This window comes from Engystomops pustulosus, chromosome 4 (genome assembly GCF_040894005.1).
Source record: "Engystomops pustulosus chromosome 4, aEngPut4.maternal, whole genome shotgun sequence".
NCBI classification, from domain to species: Eukaryota; Metazoa; Chordata; class Amphibia; order Anura; family Leptodactylidae; genus Engystomops; species Engystomops pustulosus.
The window spans coordinates 196,537,318-196,557,683 of record NC_092414.1 but is presented as its reverse complement, the minus strand read 5'-3'; the positions used below and the strand labels follow the sequence as shown (position 1 = coordinate 196,557,683).

Genomic DNA, 20,366 nt, shown 5'->3' with positions numbered 1-20,366 from the left:
GATGCTGAGGAGCCTGCAGTTTCTGAAGCTGCCACCGGGTGCCCCCAGCCAGCTGTTGTTATTTCTTCTTCACAGGATCCCGATCTAGTCTTGGATCCTGCCATTGATCTTGCTGACTCTGATACAGAGTAACCCCTGATGGACTGTAGCCCTTAACAGGTACTGTACTTTGCTATTCTAAATATGTTTTGCTGCTTACTCCCAGTTGAGCTGAGCCAGAGACTATTTGGGACTCTTCCCCCCTTATTTATTTACTCCAGTCAAGAGACTTTCCTTGAACTGTGTACTTTGTTATGTGCTATGTTAGCACCAATCTCTGCTGACGCAGAGTGACCACCTTTACCAAGGACTCTGTCCCTCATCCCAGAGGAGACCTGACTACACTTTTTTCTTATGCCAGAGACTTGTCTGCACTTCTTCCCACATCAAGGGCTGCGCCCAGAATCTGGACTTTTCCGTAGAGCCTTCTGAGAGACTTTTGCCACCTACTTCAAAGGAAAAAGTTGCTATTTCAATGTTTTGCAATGAATGCACTATGAGTAGTCATTATATAACGTTATCACGTTTAAGCCAATTACCCATTGGGCCCTATAAAGCCAATGTGCGTTACTATGGTTGCACAACTGTCAATGCCATGTTGTCAGTAGTTTGCATTTAACTTTTCATAGACTTTGCAGGATCGTAGGTATGGACCGTCTTATATGTAAATCCTGACCGCAGGCTTACGCCTAGAATCTGAGCTCAGGCATTGTGTGGCTTCTATAAACTGCGGACCTGGGGTGTTCATCCAGAAGCACCTAGATGTCATACACACAGGGTAAGACCGTCAGACGGCAAGTAAAGTGTACTGTATGTATTGCATGTACCTAAATGTGTTATTATTTGTTGCCAAGGAAGAAGAGTTTTCGAACAAATAGTCAGGCCTTGGTGCAAGGAGTGGATTACAGGACATGACACCATACATTTCCCTTACAAACAGTTGGTTTAAGGGCATTAGCTACCAACTGTCACATATGTTTGTATCTTTGTGTATCCAATCCAACACCCACCCAGGTCTCCAGGACCATGGGTGGTTTGTTCCCTCAGTGCACATAGCCAGCACTTCCTCAAAAGTGCAACCTATACCATCTACACCCCTACCGGTTGTTATACACCTGGACCCCTTGGAGGCCATCTGCTGCTAGCCAGCGTTGGTTTTCCTTCTCCCATCTGGTCCATAGCTGAGCCATGGGCAGCTCTTTCAATTGCCCCAGGGGTATGCAACACCCCTGCCAATGTATAGGCAGAGGAGTAGTTGCGTATAATCCCCTTGTCTGTGTGTCCCCAGCAGGTGAGCCTGTACAACTCACTTCAGGGTCATATAGTTAGATAGAGGTAATTAAGCAGTGGTAGATACTGCCTGGATAGGCTAGGGTTAACCTGATTTACTAATGTTTATTATCCAATGATGTTCCACCTTGTAACTGGAGTGTGATTGGAGAGTCAGCCACCACCTGACCAGGGGATAACAAAACCTTTGGTCAGGGAGGGGCAAGGCCTCTTAGTGCTGAGCTCTCACCTCATGAGCAGCTCTTGACCACTAGCTCCTGACACAGGAGTAGCTCTTTGAGTCCAGCTCTCTGCCAGAGCAGACATCTTCTACAACACTGAGTGACCAGAGAGATAGTGTGTCACACACCTCTAGTGCCTCACATAGAATACCCAGGACAGAGCTGCAGCTTCCATATCTGGACACTGCTACCTCCCAGCCTGCACCTACTACCAAGAACCTATAAATACCAATGGACCAAAAAAATGTGTACACATATGTCAACTTGCACAATGCAGTACGAAAGGACACAAAGGGGTCATTTACTAAGGGCCCGATTCGCGTTTTCCCGACGTGTTACCAGAATATTTCCGATTTGTGCCGATCTCCCCTGAATTGCCCCAAGATTTTGGCGCACGCGATCGGATTGTGGCGCATCGGCGCTGGCATGCACGCGACGGAAATGGGGGGCGTGGCCGAACGAAAACCCGACGGATTCGGAAAAACCGCCGCATTTAAAAAAAGAAAAGTGTCGCGGAGCTTGCACTTACCTTCACTAGGAATAGGCCAGTGAACTTGAGTGCGTTCTGATGCTCTTCAGCGCAGCAGCTGAACTGCCTCAATGTGCATGTAAAAGCACCTCAAGGTGCTGGGCAGCGTCCTCTCTCTTGTGCCCCTATACGCCGGACCTACCAGGTATACCCTATTATTCCTATTTTGTGCACACTTTATACATGCACATATGTGTTTGTTATTATGATCGCTTTTGATATATTTGCACTTTCTGGCTGTGCACTAAGAACTTTAATGTCTTTATTGTACTGTAAGCCTTTGTGTGCCAGCTGCCCAGCACCCATATCTTACTACCCTACTGTCACGTTCTATTTTTAAACTGACTTCAATAAACTTTTGACTCTTTTAATATTATTTTTGCTCAATTCTTCCTTTATTGGTATTGCACCTACTACCAGGCTGGTGAATCTATCCCTAAAGACACTCTCCATGACTTCTCTAACAATCCGGCATTTGTACAAGATCGTTTGGCCCGTTGCCTGCAGTCGGTTGAATAAAGAACCATGAGTTATTTTTGAACAACATTGCCTCCCCCTGCTCCCTGCTACGGCTGTATCACCATCAAGGGCGCCCCCATCTATCATCCAGGGACTCATACTACAGACACTAAGGGGTTTCCCCAGGGAGAACCAGTACATCAGCCTCACCCTCCATATTTCTTGCACACACCACCCGCTGGAGACCTGCCAGGCTGTAGGACAGCCCTCCGGTCCCCATACCAAGCACAGTGACACTAGCGCGCCTAGGCCGCAATCGCCAGCCATTCCGGTATTCTGGCACCGGCTGCCTCCAGGCCCCAAGAAAAGGCTAGGCCCCGATGGGGGATGTTGCACCTCCATGTGGTCAGGCAGGTGCCCAATAGCGCATATCTGGCCACCGCTGCCAAAATGTAAGGTGGTCGTATCCGAGAAAGCCATCTCGTTTCTAAGGGACAACCTTACTACATTTAGGAGAAATTATCTTCACACAGGAACATTTTTTTTTAATAACATCCAATTGAAGAAATGTTTATATATGGAAGATGAATTTAATTAAATGTGAATGCACGGATGGGAATACCCCTTTAACCATACAAAATGAAGTACAGGCAGTCCCCGGGTTACGTATAATATAGGTTCCATAGGCTTGTTCTTAAGTTGAATTTGTATGTAAGTCGAAACTGTATATTTTATAATTGTAGTTCCAGACCATTGGAGTTTCACATTTTTTTGCTGTAATGGGACCAAGGATTATCAATAAAGCTTCATTACAGACACATTACAGCTGATAATAGCAATCTGGGACTGTAGTAAAGCATCCAGAGAGCTTCACCAGAGGTCACAGTGGGCAGAGGGGTCCGTCTGTAGCTATGAGTCGTCTGTAAGTCGGGTGTCCTTAAGTAGTGGACAACCTGTAATGGCATATATTCTCGACACTGTAAATAGATATCTGTGAAAAGGATATACTGTGGACCATGTCAAAACAATGCACCGTTGAGCTTCATTGACTGCTGAATAAAAGAGTCAATTGCAGAGTCTCCAAGTGTTAAACTGACTCTTACTCCTCTTGCTTATGTGTGAAACCTCTTTGAGAAGGAAACAGGAGGCATCATAACCAATATGTTATGGTAATATATAATGTTACACAGACACATTGGGAACTAGAAAGGCGGTGCTATACCAAGGATATAACTGAAACATCTACCCAGGAAAATACAGGGTTAATTATCTATAGTAGGTCACATAACAGACTATTCGGGTTGTGTAAGTTGTGTACAGGTGAGGCGTCCCTCATTGAAGATTTTTCTTAATCTGCAGGGTCCTATAAAGAAAACCAGAAGAAAGACAATGTTATTGAGGACAGAGACATATAGTAAATGTCCTACAAAACATTGTGGGACCCCCCATTAACCCTTTCCCTGCCAGGCATTACTGGAAATTTGGTTGCGTTATTGGCCAGAGCAATTTTGACAATTTTTGACGTATACAAATAAAACAGAAATTACAGCATAAAGAATTTTACTCTACCCCAGCAAACCATTTTTTAAATTGCATTAAATATGCCATATTACATATGCCCATTTTTGGGGAGATTTATCAGAAGTTTCTGAAGGTAAAACTGTTCTAATTGTGCTAAATGTGCTAAATAATTAGCTTTTCATCTACTAAACGTAATAGAAAAAACCCTATATATCCATGAACCAAGCTAATGAGATAATAAAAATCACTTTTAAATTTGCCCCATTGTATTATCCGCACAATAACAGAACCTTCCGCAGTTCATAAGAATTTGAGTCAGAACGTCATAACATAGGTGTAAATAATGGAGGATGGTGGGAAATAAAAACTTCTCATTGTAAGTGAGAGTATCTCCGGTTCCCTGGCGCAATTTTAGATTCATATGACCTATGAGATTGTAGGTGCCACACATCCGTCATAGCGTTCTGAAGAGAGAATATATCGCATATGTCTTTTAACATAGAGGTTTCCACCCTGTGAGGAGGTATGAGATATGTCCTTGGCAGGGAAAGGGTTAAGGGCGATGGGTGATTCGGCTTGTATGACATTAGCATAAACAATGCAAATACAAATTGAGTGTCACTCTTGTCTGTGGGTGATGTCTGGTATTGCACATATTCCCTTAATCTATAGAAGGAAATGGAGCGTCAGGTTATGTCCATGTTCCTGATCCGACTGCTGGAACCCCCTTTTCCCTGCATTTATTAGGAACAATACTGTTGGACGCCCCTTTTTATTTTACTATAGTGCCAAGTCACCACTTACCAGACTGATTTGGCTGCAAATATGGCTTCATGCTCTCTCTTTCATCTTCCTTCAGCTTTGATTCATTGTGGGCGGCTAATCTCTGTATATATGAGAGTAAAGAAGGGTCCATTGTCAGCAGTTTTAGGATCATACACATACACATTGGGGAAAACTTATCAAAAGTGGCAGAAAATTTACAGTGACTTGACAGTGTCATGCTGCGCCAGATTTATCACAGTGTCTAATGTCTTCAGGGGCACACTGGGGAAAAAAAGTGGTCCTGGAAACATTTTTAAAAGTAACCCTATATTTTAGGTGAGGTCAGCCCAGGTGGGCGTGGTTAACACAGGTGGGTGGGGTCAATAAGCATTTGGTTGTAGATTAGCATAAAAACAGTAGGTGAAGTACCCCTTAGTTATGGTTAACACTGGATGACAACACAATACAACATAAAATAGCATAGCAGTTCAATAAAAAGACTTTATTGTTGCAAAAAAAAAAAAAACATTAAAAGTCGCAACATAGACCAGGATGGGAATGGGCATAAATTTTGGGCAAACAAAAATTTGTGCCAAATTGCAAATCGTGAATTCAGTCGTATTGTGAAAACTAGTCTATGCAAATAATGACTTTGGGACAAGCAGGGTCTATTTTAGACTTTGCACTGTCCTATGTTCATTTGACGCAATGGAAAGTCACCAAACAGCATTTGTACCACAACTGCGCCAAAACAACGCCTAACATAGACAGAAAACCCAACGATAATTTATAGAAATCTAAAACATACCTAAATAAAATCCCCAAGCAAATGATCAACATACAATGCATCATCAATTTTATTAATGAAGTGCCCCACTTCCAAATATGTATTATTATAACAAGCTTGCTGTGATTACATTATAATATACAATCTGCCAATTACTTATAGAATGTTCAGCACTCATCAGAATTCAGTAAGTAAATCTGAGATTGATATAGTTTTTATTGATATACTCAACAAATTCAGTTAAACCATCTTCCTGTCCTTCCCATATCAGGAGGAGATCGTCGATGTAACGGCCATACCACCTGAAGATTCTTCCCAATACAACATATAGATGTTTATCAGGGAGGGAGAACATCTCTCTCCCCATGGCTTCCCCACATTTCTGAATAAAAAATCTCTTATCAAATAGAAAGTAATTGTTTATCAGCAAAAAACTGACAGACTTTCATTTCATTTGGATAGCTACTGTACTTTTCTAAATGGTATCCTAAAGATTTTAATATTATATTTATATTATAAATTGTTATATAATCAGAACCTCTCATCCAATCTTAGAAAAGCAATACAAGGACTTAAAACAACAATGATTTACTTATCCGCCAAGCGGACAAAGGTGGGGCTATTGTCCTTATGAATGCAGGATTATATAAAAAGCTTAATTTAGGTATATAGGGGGACATTACTGTATATAGGGAATTATTACATGATCCTACCAAAAGTATTCAGACTGCCTTAGAGAAACTTTTGAAGGAGGGGGGTCGAATATGGGTTCCATCTCCGACAGGACAGCAGAATATCTTCTACTTAAAAATCCTGTGGTTCCTATTTTTCACTCCCTCACAAAAATCCATAAAGATCCCTCCTCCCCTTAGACCTATTGTGGCGGGCATAGGGTCGGTCAATGAAAAACTTAGTATGTGGGCGGATCAATTATTACAGCCATTAGTACTTTCTCTTCCTGGTTTTTTAAAAGACACAAAACATGTCATTTCCCTTTTAGATGGTTAACCTTGGAACAATTCCACTTCATATTGGCTTTCGTGTTGATGTAATTGGCCTTTATCCTGCATTAGAACATCTCATAATATTAAAATCTTTAGGATACCATTTAGAAAAGTACAGCAACTATCCAAATGAAATCAAAGAATTTTTAATAGAGTCAGTTTTTTGCTGAAAAACAATTACTTTCTATTCAGAAATGTGGGGAAGCCATGGGGAGAGAGATGTTCTCCCTCCCTGGCAAACATCTATATGTCGTATTGGGAAGAATTTTTTCTCTTCTCTGTGGCCAATCCGTGTCTCTCCCATATCAGGTGGTATGGTCGTTACATCGACGATCTCCTCCTGATATGGGAAGGACCGGAGTATATCAATAAAAACTATATCGATCTCAGATTTACTTCCAACTATGATAAAGATGTTATTCATTTTTTAGACATCAGCCTTAGAGGCAATAATGTAGTACAGGTGTCCCCTATTATAAAGCCACAAATTCGATTTTGGAAGCCACGTCTTGTCATCCGCAGAATGTTAATAAAAAATATTTCCATTGGTGAATTAATAAGAACTAAGCGGAATTGCTCGGACAGACACACTTTTTATCTGGAAAGCCAAAAAGTTTGCAGTAAGCTCTCAAAGAGAAGGTACTCTAACTGGATGCTAGATAGAGCCCGACATGTAGTTAATAACATTAATCGAGAAGATCTTGTACACAAGGATAGGTACCAAAGAAACATCTGTGTTTCCGTTGAAGACTCGCATTAGAAGACATTTACTTGATGCCAGAAATGTAGATACGGTGAATGTGTCAATGGCATCTCGTCATTTTCAGGTAGTGCACCACGGGGATTGTAGTTCTTTTGTGTTTACTGGCATCGAAAGGGTGTGGAAACCTGTCCGGGGTGGAGATCATAGGTGGAAGTTGCTTAATCGCGAGACCTATTGGATCTTCACCCTGGACACCATGTTTCCTAAGGGCATGAATAAAAGGTTAGATATGATATCTCATTATTAATACCCATGCTCTCCGGTAAAATATCATGTTCATTCTTTATTCTATTTATTGTTTCTTATGCATTTACCGTCTGTGTTTAATTTCACTGTAATTGGTTTGTCTTGACTATGTGACATAGCCCAACCAGTATATAGTGTCAGAGGTATATGTCAAAGGTAGTCATGAATAAGGATATCTAATATCCGAAACGCGTAGACTCTTGCTGTCTGTATCCCGGGGCCATACCTTGCATTTTAACGTGATGGAATAAAGCCTTGAAATTTTAAGTCGTTTTCCGGTTGCATCCTTGGAAGCTGGATCCTTTCTTTCTTTTTTCTCAATAATAAACTTTACCAGGGTAAGTACAAGACCCTAATTTGGTCACCCATATGGTACTTATTACATTTCTCTGTAGTCTGCAGGAGCACCAGATGAAGTGGTCCACTAGTATCAGAACTCGTGACTTCCAGTGGGTCAGGGGGAAGTGCTGTCATTACTGGATACTTAATGGATGTTCTTGGCACGTCCCTCCAACCACTGATATGGGTTATAATGGAAAGGGTTAAAAACATTAATGACTGCATAGCTCTACCCCATCCACTGGAAAACAGGACTCTGGATGTCCTGAGTTCTGCTGACGGTGGGTCACATGAGGGCTATAAGATTAAAGGAAATCTACCATATGATTTCATGCATTATGAAGCAAACATACCTTGAGACTGCTGTAGCTACACTGATGCAGAAACATATCTTGTTTAATCCCTGAACTGAGTGGTTTTGCTTAAAAAACAATTATAACATTATAATAATGAGGTTCTGTCTTTCCTCTGGCTTCCCCTGTGCACTCCTCGCCCTAAATCTGCACTGTATCAGCCTTGTCTGACCCAGCATAAGATGAGAATACGTCATCACTGTGTTGTCCCTGACAGGCAGGAGTAATCAATTGCTGCACCACCCCCCAGCTGCTGTGTCCATCCCCCAGTGATTTAGCTCAGGTTGATTAGTCTTGTCTGGACAGTTCAGGAAGCACTGTGTAATATGTTTATGTAGGCAGCCTGCATGCAAATCAGCTTTCCCACGGTCCTGAATAGTTTTTTTTAGCAAAACCAGAGTTCAGGGACTAAACAAGATATGTTTCTGCATCAGTGTAGCTACAGCATTCTCAAGGAATATTTGGTTCACAATGCATGAAAACAAATGGTAGATTTCCTTTAAAAATAAAAATGGAATGAAGAGGGAGGTGTCATTTGGAGCACAGAATGAAGGCTGTAAAAATGGAGCCTACAAGAAAATGCCGCAAACGTGGTTTTTTTTTGTCAATTTCACCGCACTTGGAATTGTTTGCAACTTTCCATGACATTGCATGGAATATTAAATAGCTCCACTAAAACGTACAATTTGCCCCACGGATACCAAACCCTCACACATCTCTGTAAATGTAATGATAAAAACGTTATCGCTTCTGGAATGAGTGAAGTAAACAACTGAAAAGTCAATACAAAAAAGGGCAGACATCCCCCCACCCCTCAAACTGTGCACATTAACCCCCTCTAACTCCCTTGAAAAGAGGCAGGACTGGCAGTGCTCAATTCATCAATTAAAATCCTCGCAATAAATAACAAAGCAGTGTACCTTTACATTTGCGTCCTAAGAAGTGGCTCCAGTAAGGCCCCCCCGCAAAGCAGTGCACAGCCCAGTCCAGCAGAGCTCAACTCACCAATTATTATTAGGCCCTATGTAGTGGATCTGCGCTTGTAGGAAAGCAATAAATTTACTTACCTTGCTGGCACAAGCCCCCACGACGCCATGGGCCTTCGTTATTCCTCTTCAGGCCGCATCAGCTCCAGTGAAGAAGATTTTCCCGCGCAGGAGCAGCACATGTACCATCTGTTCAGGCTGCGCAATGACGTAATTGCGCAGCCTCTGCAGAGCAGCGTACGAAGACAGGAGCAGCAGCTGCAATCTCACTTACTGCAGACTGCCCCAGACAGTCCCGACCAGCCCCAGACAGCCCCGACCGGCCCCAGACAGCCCCGACCGGCCCCAGACAACCCCGTCCGTCCCCGGACAACCCCAAACTGTCCGGCCCACTAGGAACCATCCCGGTGGGTTCAATGGCCAGTCCGCCCCTGGATGTTTTCCATTCCACCACTTACCTTGTAAATCATTATGAAAGCAAATGTAATGATGATGATGATGATGATGATGATGATGATGATGATGATGAGTAGAATGGCAATGGGAAGGATCCAAGATAAAACTGAAATAAAAAAACACATCTATTTAAAGGAAATCTACCATCAAAGTCACACATGATTATCATTTTCATATAGTATGTGGGCTGGGCTACTTATATACTGGGGGCAGTGTCCTGGGTTAACTGTATACTGAAGTGTGCTGGGATACCTGTATACTGGGGGGTGGCAGAGTGCTGGATACCTATATACTGGGGGGTGGCAGTGTCCTTGATACCTAAAAACTCGGGGTGGCAGTGTGCTGGATACTTATACAATAGGGGTGGCAGTGAGCTGGGCTACTTATATACTGGGGGGCAGTGTACTTAACACCTATAGGAGACAGGAATGTTCTAAGGGGAGACAGGAATGTCTGGATACCAATGTACTAGAGGGGTTGGCAGTGTGCTGACTGTGTGCTGGGCTATATATATATTTGGGGAGGTGGCAGTGTGCTAGGCTACCTATTTACTGGGGGTGGCAGTGAGCTGGATACCTGTATACTGGGGGGAAGTGTGCTGGATACTTATATACTGGGGGTGGCAGTGTGCTGGCTACCTATATATTGGGGGAGGTGGCAGTGAGCTGCTCTACATATATACCAGGGGGAGTGTGCTTGTTACCTATATAATGGGGGGTGCTGGATAAATTCATACTTGGGGCAGTGTGCTGTATACCTTTATACTGGGGAAATTTTGTTGTATACCTATATACTGGGGGGTTGCAGTGTGCTGGATACCTATATACTGGAGAGTGGCAGAGTGCTGGATACCTATATACTGGGTGGGGTGGCAGTGTGCTGGATACCTATATACTTGGGGGTGGCAGTGTAATGGATATGTATATACTGGATGGTTTGCAGTGTGCTGGTTACAAATATATTGGGGGTGATGCAGTGTTCTGGGCTACCATTATACTGGTGGGGTGGCAGTAAGCTTGATATCTATATACTGGAGGGGGTGGCAGTTTGCTGGATAACCTTCCTCTGGAGGCGTGGCAGTGTGCTGGCTACCTATATGCTAGGGGGGTGTTGGGTACCTATATACTGCGGCACAGTGTGCTGGCTACCTATATAGAAATCTGCTTGAATATTAGAACACTTTAAACAATCAATTTTATCATAAACCTTAAAATAAGAGCCACTCTTCAGCCACTATAGTCACAAATTTAATTTATGTGTATGGGATTGTTGGATCGGGATACAATTGTCTCCATGATCTCATTCACTTTTATACCTCCCTACACTACTGAAATAGGGTGCTGCTATACATGAGCAGCCGTGCTAGATCCTATTTTGGGTAATAGCACTACGCCAAGTATCAGTCCTGGATTAAATACTGCTAAACATTAGTGATCAGTCCTCCTAGTCCGTAGGTTTTTCCTCTGCCTCTACATAATTCGGACATATAACTATCCAGGCTAGCCCTGGAAGAAGCCGCTATTGGCGAAACTCGAGTTGGGCAACTACCGCCGAATGTGCATGAGAATTCTTTTATTTAAAGATTTTTTACTTAAGGCCTTTTTAATTCCTATCATTGTGAGTATAAAAATTAAAGATTACTGTCTTCAATCAAAGCTGTGCTACACTATTGCTTTGTATTTCGTTCTATATACACGTTTCTGGATCGAGGTGGAACGAAAAAGAGCGGTCGCTCGGTTTCTGAGCCGGAAGGAAAAGAGACCAACACAGCTGCTCGCTGCGTCCCGTGAGCGGACTAACAATCGCATCACAAGGAAGGATCTGCTTGAGAACGTGAGGGCTTTTATTAACCTCATTCCCACCTTACCAAAGGTACTGTTTTCACTGGCTATACCTTGACATTTACCTAGATAGTTATATGTCCGAATGATGTAGAGGCAGAGGAAAAACCTACGGATTTTTCTTTACTAGCAAGGAATATTGGACTGCCTTTCCTTTCTTTTCCTCTTTGCGCCATCATTCGCTGGACAATCACACTGAACCCCGGTTCCAATCACTGTTTAGACTTTAGTTCTCCTAGTCCACCTATACACCCTACTACGCCTGATGCATTTCTAAATTCCCATTATATGGGTATTGTGTCATCAGAGGCATATGGATATATGAGGATGTGTACAATACAGATATTTCTTTGGTGCAACCGCCGGCATTATCCCGGGACTGTTTTATCCCGGCACAATTTTATATACTGGGCCCCCTTTTTGACGTGATGAAGTCATGACAAGACCACGCATTTAGGGTTATAGTGTGGCTCCCGGCTGCATTGCAGTCCTAGGGTCAGCTGCAGTGATAGTACTCGAGCGACCAATTCTGGCCGCATTGAGTACTATTACAGCCACCGGCAGGGGCCTCTATCCGTACCCGTAGGAGGTCCCTGCACCCTGACAGAAAAAATGTGCGCCAAAGGGGGCACAGTCAGCACACTGCCAACCCCTCTAGTACATTGGTATCCAGAACATTCCTGTCTCCCCCGAGTATATAGGTGTTAAGTACACTGCCCCCCAGTATATAAGTAGACCAGTTTGGAGTATGCGAGTATGTGGAGTATGTTAAAGGTGAGCCAAAAAAAAGTTGGTGGACACCTCCATGAGCAGTTTGGGGTGTCCCAGATTATTGAAGACCGTGCGCCAGTAGCCAATAACCTGCAGCACCGTGCACATGCAGTTTCCCTTACTATTGATAAATCTGGCCCAATATTTGCTCTTTAGGAGACACTTTTCATAACCACTTGATGTCTTTTCATCATCATGTCACTGGCATAGTAGCTTACCAGGATCACTCTCAGTTGCAGTGATACTTGGTGGAGGAGTTGTTACGGTAAAACATACATTATCAGAGGTAGCGTTACAGGATTGCTGCAAAACCTGCCCTTCAGGACAACTGTAAGGAAAACATGAAAGTAATGTGAACAGTCACCCATAAATTCTAGCTAACATAGATCACGGAAGTGCTTAGAGATATTTACATGGTTTAAACATCATTTTTAACTCCTTACTTTACAATTGTACTCAGTTTTATTGCTATTTTAGCTCCTGTCCCTCAGTGATGGTCAGTGTAATAATTCAGGGTGTTAGTGGGGACACTCTAAGCAGACACTTCATTATCCCTCTGTGCTATGAGATGCTGTGTGCTGAGAATGTGCTTGGATTATCAGGCTACAGGGTTTATATACACTTTCATTTACCTTCTGAACATTGTACTAGTATGTGACACTTGGAAAGAGAGATGAGACAGATCAGTGATGATGAGATCCATGAGATACAATATAACACATGACTTTCTCCCCTCTGTTATCACAGCCATTACATACACACTACTCTACTATAAACCTCCCTACCTCTCCCCTGGATAAAGAGCTTATCTGTCTGTAGCTTGTAGCTTTACACTCCTCACTCTGTGTACATGCTGGCAGTCAGTGTCTGTGTCTCTGTGTGAGAGCTCGTCCTGGAATGTAGGGGGAGGGGCCAATGTGCAAGGAGCGGAGATAGAGAGAGGCTCCACAGCCTCAGGCAAGATGGCAGCCAACCCTAAACTCAGAAGATACAGGGTCGGAAATCAGGGGTAACTGAAATTGCGTACACCAGGACTAATAGAGACAGGTTGGACTTATATCTGTGAAATGCTGTATTTTTGTTAATAACATTGAATTAGAGAATGTGTTATTTTGTTATCCTGAGTACATATAAGAAACTTGTCTTTGTGGGAATAGCCCTTTAAGGAATCAATAATCTACAGTATTCTTTCTAGCCATACTTATACAGCATAGGGGCTAGAAGCAGAAGACTGTATCCATTGTATGTCATCATATTCCAGGGAAATCCTTTAATTCAGGAAATGTTTTCAGACCTCTCAAACTTATGGCTAGACACGGACTCATTGTTTTAACAACATTTTAGAGATAATTAGCACATTTTTGAAACAATTAAGTACTACACATTACAAATGAAAAAGAAAATCACAAATTTCACAGATTCGTAATGTTAACCTTAAATAGAACTAGGCACATACCTTGATCTGCATGGCAAACATTGCCTGCATGGGGCATTCGGGGGGCAGTAGGTCCCCTCCTTACACTGGCATAAGGTGTTCTTTGTCCTGTTACATGGTGATATCTCCTCCTGATCTGTGAAGAAGTTTTTATCAGCGGCTAGTGCCTAAAATGAGGTGGATAGAGCAACTGTGCTGCGGACTGAGCTTCCCTGGGTCCCAGAGAGGATCAGGAGCCCAGCTCATCTCCCTATGATAAAAATCACAGGGTCTCATATTATATGAGGTCTTATTTTAGGGGATGTGTTAATTTTTTATGAATAATACAAAAGAAAAATCTATATTTAATCCACTAAATTGATGTCATCATTTCCTGGAACATCATTATAACTCTCCGAACCCTGAACTCCATTTTGAATTTCTAGTGACTCTGCTTTTAGAATAACTGGCCCCAATTTCTCACATCTAGCAAAAAACCTTCCTTACATGAGCCCCTCTTGTCCATGTAGCTGCTTGAAGCATAGGGCATCTCTCAGCCTCATCCTCATTCTCCATGCTACCTTCAGCTAGAGGGGGCAACTTTTTGAACATTGATTTTCTGAAACACAGTTCTGGTGTAACTTTAAAGAGCAGTATCTCCCCTTTAATATCTCATGAAAAATGGTGCCACAGACATGGGGATATCCACAATTAAACTTACAGTCGGGAGTGGGAGCTATATGTTAAAATTAATATTAAATATCTTTACCTGTACTGTTCCGATTGAACAGCACAGGTAATGGTATTTGATATTGTTTTTTTTATTATATTAATTGTATTTATGTAGCGTGTGAGTGAGAATATACATTCTATATTATTTGTCCTGTGTGGCATCTGCAAACACAATCCCTGTGTAATATGAAAGGAGAGATTCTCCTCTTTAAAAAGGCACCACAATTGTGTCTGTAGGTGACACGGTTCAGAAGATATACCTGTTTGTAACAAGGGCTTACTTTTTGGGATAGGTCTTATTTTCGGAGAAACATGGAATGTGACGATATAGCTAAGTGGGTGTGATGAAAATATGGAAAGTACAGCAAGGGGGAGGAGCCACTGTGTTCATTAGTGCCGGTACATATAACTCCCTCCCCCCAGACCTACTTTGCATAACTAATCAACTATTTGGAAGGCATACTTAAGAGGGTCTTTGGCTCAGTGGGGGGTAGCCTGCAACACCAATAGGCTTTTCTTATAATTACCTCCACTTTTTAGACCAAACATAGGGCCACATTTATCACTTTTGTGCGCCTAAGTGTAGTAGTTGCGCCTAAATTCGGGCGCACTGTTTTGCCAGAATTATCACAAGCTACAACCATCTGTGATGAGTATATTTTCTGCCTCTTATTAATCACTTTACATTAACACAGTTTTGGCGCAGTTTAGGCGCAGTTTAGGTGCAATGTTAGATTCGGGCACTTACATGTCATCCTGCTACAAGCTCCTCTCTGCTTCTCCCACAGCCCAGAATGAAGATAACACTCACAGCAGCACCCAGGTGTGTGACACCCAGCACCCAGTGACCTCCTCAGCAGGGGCTTCTCCTGGAGGGGATCCCCCAGTGCTGATCTCCTGCTGCACCCCTGTAATTCTGCACAATATCCCCTTCAGACACACTGGTGATACTGTGCAGAATTACATGGGGGACACTTGTTTGTAGTATCTGCAAGCTTCTGCAAACTTGTGCAAACTTCTCTCCTCTCTTGCTGTGAGCTCAGCGTTTTGCAGATTGTTTTGTAAATAGAAGGTGATGAACTGTAAATAGAGTCTGCAGCTCCTGTATCTATTATATGTACCAGTGTCTGGCTGAGCTCTGCTGCTAGAAATGAGCTCTTCTGCAAAGGGGCTCAGTGCTTTCTTCTCAGATAACGTCACCTTCGGGCTGGAGTGTTTTTGCGCCCGTTTTTGCGCCTAAATGCAAAAGTCGCACGTGATGAATATCATTAGGCGCAGCAAAACATCTGGAATTGAACGATAGATGAGTGAAAGGTGGTTATTTTAGCTGCGCGGCTAATTTGACGTTTAATCGCAAAAATGGCGCAAAAACGGTGCGCCTAAACGAAAAGGCGCAAAAACAACAGAAAAAACAAGTGATAAATGTGGCCCAAAGGATCATAAAACCCCAGAACAGGTCAGTTATAGAGTTATCATCCATCCCAGTTAAAGGCCAAATACATATTTGGGATCCGGTCAGCAAAGCGAACATATACCTGGGTCTCAATTTGCTGTAGCGGCCTTGGAAACTGAGATATACAGAACTCAGGTCTAGTTTGGTCTCAGAATCCACAGATCTAGACTGATCCCAAGAATTCCCATTGAGAAACTAGAACTTATCCAATGTCCTGGATCTGACCAAGGTAGGAGGTTTCCTAGAGCCCTCCTATGGGTGTCAAGGGGTGCATCTACTTCTATATAATAACAAATAACATCTTCTGCCCATGATCTTTTACCTGGGGGAACTATTTATCATCATTAAAGGGGTTTGCCCATGGAAGAAATTTTTTAATTTTTTAACCCCTTTAATTAACATATTTACTCAGTTTTATTGCTGTTTCAGCTCCTATCACTGATGATCAGTATAAGAATCCAGCGTGTGGGCGGAGACATATTATGTGTGCTGACAATGTGCTTAGATTATCATGGTACAGGTTTAAATACACTTTTATTTAGCTTCTGAGTATTATATTAGTATCTGACACATAGAAAGAGAGATGAGACTGATCAGAGATGCTGAGACCCATGAGATGGATAGAAAACATGGTGACACACACTAATTCTGCTATATCTTAGCTATAACACATTTCAGCAAAGAAAAAAGGGAGGGGGAAAATGTAGGAGAAGGGAAGTTGTGAGTGTGATAAAATTTCACTTTTATTAATTTATTTAAAATCTGGAGTATATTCTCACACTTTAGAATCAAGTGTTAATTAAGCAACTAGTATGGCATTATTATGCTTTGCCATACTATGTCCTTGCCACATAAGTAAGAATCTTGTACTTAGGGATATAAGTTCAGGTGGGAGTCCCCTTGTATTTTATTTAAACCCTCCTGTAAGTATAACTGATGCCCACCACTAATTCCTTGTGGGGATCAGGGACTGTGTGGGTTAATGATGATATGTTATTGAGATCGCAGGGAGCAGGTGTGTGTCTGTCTTTTGACAGGACAGGGCACTGTGCTGCTGTCAGCTATTGTTATGCAGGGAGATCGCTTCTCTCTCTATGTCTGCAGCCACAACTCAGGGACAGAAAACTCATAAGGGACAGTGTTAATTGCGGTACACATCCATAGATGATCGCAGAGTGGATCATACTGGCAGGAATAGTGACTGTGATCTCAGTAGCCTGCTGTATGCTCCAAGAGACTTAGTCACTCACATCACCGCAGTAAGAGGAGATCTCGGCTTACAGATTTTTATCACAGCGATCTCCCTGCATAACAATAGCTGACAGCAGCACAGTGCCTTGTCCTGTCAAAAGACAGACACACACCTGCTCCCTGCATCTCAACAACAGATCATCATTAACCCACACAGTCCCTGATCCCCACAAGGAATTAGTGGTGGGCATCAGTTATACTTACAGGAGGGTTTAAATAAAATACAAGGGGACTCCCACCTGAACTTATATCCCTAAGTACAAGATTCTTACTTATGTGGCAAGGACATAGTATGGCAAAGCATAATAATGCCATACTAGTTGCTTAATTAACACTTGATTCTACAGTGTGAGAATATACTCCAGATTTTAAATAAATTAATAAAAGTGAAATTTTATCACACTCACAACTTCCCTTCTCCTACATTTTCCCCCTCCCTTTTTTCTTTGCTGAAATATGTTACAATAGGTGGTGCACACTGTGAGTGTTTTTCCAAATCTGAACACGTTTTGCGTTTTCATTTAGCTATAACACACACACAGTCAGCTCTGCTATACATCCCTCCCCTGCTATAAAGATCTTATCTTATCCGCAGCTTGTAGAGTTAGTCTCCTCACACAGGAAGTGCCTGTGTCTGTGTAATGCAGAGGAGGAGGGGCAAAAGGCAGTTAGCACCGCAGTGTGCAGACAAGAGAAGCAATTCATCAGAAGAATCTGACCATAGTCCAAAGATTTACACTTGTATCCAGTTACAGCCAAAATTGTAAACACCAGGACTGATAAAGAAAGGTTGAGGGCATAACTTGAGAGGGTGCAGAAGGTGCAGTCGCAACCAGGCCCAAGAGGCTTAGGGGGTCCACAAGGTCTCACTTTCCCATATGAGAAATCCAGTACTATAAATAATACATTATAGTCGAGGGCCTGGCACAGACTTTGCAAAGAGCCCAATAGCTTTAAGTTACACCCATGGCTAACACAGGTCACCCTAACAAATCTCTGATCAGTAGGTATCATGGAGATCCGATCTATGCCATCAAACAATGATAACCTATCTAAGAACAGGTCAACAACAGGAGAGTCTTGGAGAACTCCTACTAATAGAAGGAACTTACCTGCCCGGCATCGGGTACACGTGAGACAGCGACTCAGGCCTGTCAGGTACTCACTATACGTAACCCCAGGATTGCACATCTGACATATCCCCCTTGTATAAGGTACCACACAGCCTTTCTTCACAAAGTATCCTACAATGGAGAGAGCAAAGTCTGAGACCATAACAGCAGAAAATCAGTCTGATCAATTAGAGAAATACACATATTTATGACGTGTTGGTTGGTCAGACCTGTCACATTATTGTAGTGATATTCAATAAACTCTCATGAAATGCACAGGGCAGGTCTATCTGTTACCTAGTGCAGTGATGGCAAACCTTTTAGACACAGAGTGCCCAAACTACAACCAAAAACCACATATTTTTCGCAAAGTGCCAATGCAACTATTTAAGCAGTAACTTATTACGCCCTGCTCTTTCACAGGATTAAATTGTATAGGCACCTGAGGACACCAACATAGTAGAAAGAAAAAGAAGAAGTTTGGATTATCATTGCAGCTTCCTTCTAGGGTCCTGGGCTGCCTGGGACTGCAAGAGGCCTGGAGTCCTGTCTGGCGAACTCTGCCCTGGGGTGATGGCAAGAGTGCCCGTAGAGAGGGCTCTGAGTGCCACCTCTGGCACCCGTGCCATAGGTTCGCCACCACTGACCTAGTGGGTCCCTGCTGTAGATCCTGGTGATGCACCCGAACCCCTCAAGACATGATGTCCAAGTAATAGGAGGTCTTCTCAGATCATAAGTTGCAATGAACAGAAGATTGAAAAGATCTCTTTAAGATCTATACATTAACCAAGGAACATAGACAACATTCTAGAACTCACCTGCGGGACATTTGAGACAAAAGATATTTCCATTTTTATAGTAGGAGTCATTACCTATCACAGATTGTGTGGTATATAACTGACCTCCTATACTCTTCACCTAGAAAACAGTATAAAGAGTAGAAAGACCAATACATTAAAGGGGCCGTCCCGTTACAGCAAATAAATATAATTTGTATAATGAACAGTTATCCAATTTTCCATGATAATTTAACAGATTTCGATCTAGCACTTGTCTGTAGAATGACAGCAAGCAGAGATCTAGTAAACCATGTGGAAATGATACACAAAGTATACTTATCTGTTGAAACTGGGCTACCGCATTAAATTGGTCCAGTTCTCCGAAAATCAAGCATTTTGGAGCTAAAAATTAACCATTTTTTGGATATCTAGAGGACATCTCTATGTAGATATTAAAATCCTGTAAAAGAAGACAGACTGCATGAAAGGCTCACCAGATATAGTAGGACTGAATATTGGAGGGTGAGTGCGGACCCCGAGTGAAATCTCCAGAGACTGCTCCATTGTGACCGCATGGTACAGGTTCTCATATACAACTATTATACTACTGCATACTGATCTGTCACTTGTAGGACAAGGAAATAACAAAGTATGCAAATAGTTTCATATGCTTTTCAAGAAATCATCCGGACAGGGGCTTCCCCCTCCTGACACGGAACCTTCTAGCTGCACCTTACATAAACAATATTGATGGGGGTAGCTAGTGTTTGACCCCTTAACGCCGAAGCCACTTTTCACCTTCCTGACACGGCCCGTTTTTTCAAATCTGCCCTGTGTCACTACAAGTGGTTATAACTTTGAAACGCTTTACCATATCCAAGTGATTTTAAAATCGTTTTCTCGTGACACTTTGTACTTCATGTTAGTTGAAAAATTTTGGTGCTATGTTTTGCTTTAATTTATGAGAAAATCAGATATTTGGTGAAAATTTGGAAAAATTTTCGATTTTCGAACTTCAAAATGTTCTACTTTTTCCACACATAGTCATAACAGCAAAAATACTTAATAACTAACATTCACTAAATGTCTTTTTTATGTGGACATGGTTTTTAATGCATACTCTTATATTTATAGGATGTTATGGGGCTTTGAACGTTAGGTGCGATTTTTCACATTTTCATAAAAAAAGCTAAATCCTGCTATTGAGGAACCTGCTCAGGTTTCAAGTCACTTTGAGAGGCCTAAATAAAAGTAA

General features: G+C 42.3%; 1 protein-coding gene across 1 annotated transcript; it reads right to left on the bottom strand.

The window, feature by feature from the left end:
* Positions 1 to 3,199: 3,199 nt before the first annotated feature.
* LOC140125753 (uncharacterized) lies at positions 3,200 to 19,701 on the bottom strand. Its single transcript, XM_072144616.1, has 8 exons — positions 19,606 to 19,701; positions 19,151 to 19,250; positions 18,333 to 18,464; positions 13,827 to 13,941; positions 12,589 to 12,698; positions 9,761 to 9,864; positions 4,864 to 4,945; positions 3,200 to 3,901 (listed from the first exon to the last, which is right to left on the bottom strand). Exons 1-8 carry the CDS (start codon positions 19,699 to 19,701, stop codon positions 3,831 to 3,833), a joined length of 810 nt encoding a protein of 269 aa, XP_072000717.1. The 3' UTR covers positions 3,200 to 3,830.
* Between the last annotated feature and the right edge of the window lie 665 nt (positions 19,702 to 20,366).

Excerpts from the sequence above, each read along its gene's own strand:
- LOC140125753 (XM_072144616.1), bottom strand. The coding sequence starts at position 19,701 with ATGAGAACCTGTACCATGCGGTCACAATGGAGCAGTCTCTGGAGATTT. Across the intron at positions 18,465-19,150 it reads TTGTCTCAAATGTCCCGCAG|GATACTTTGTGAAGAAAGGC; the intron begins GTGAGTTCTAGA and ends TCTCCATTGTAG. Across the intron at positions 12,699-13,826 it reads TGTTTGCCATGCAGATCAAG|TTGTCCTGAAGGGCAGGTTT; the intron begins GTATGTGCCTAG and ends TTTTCCTTACAG.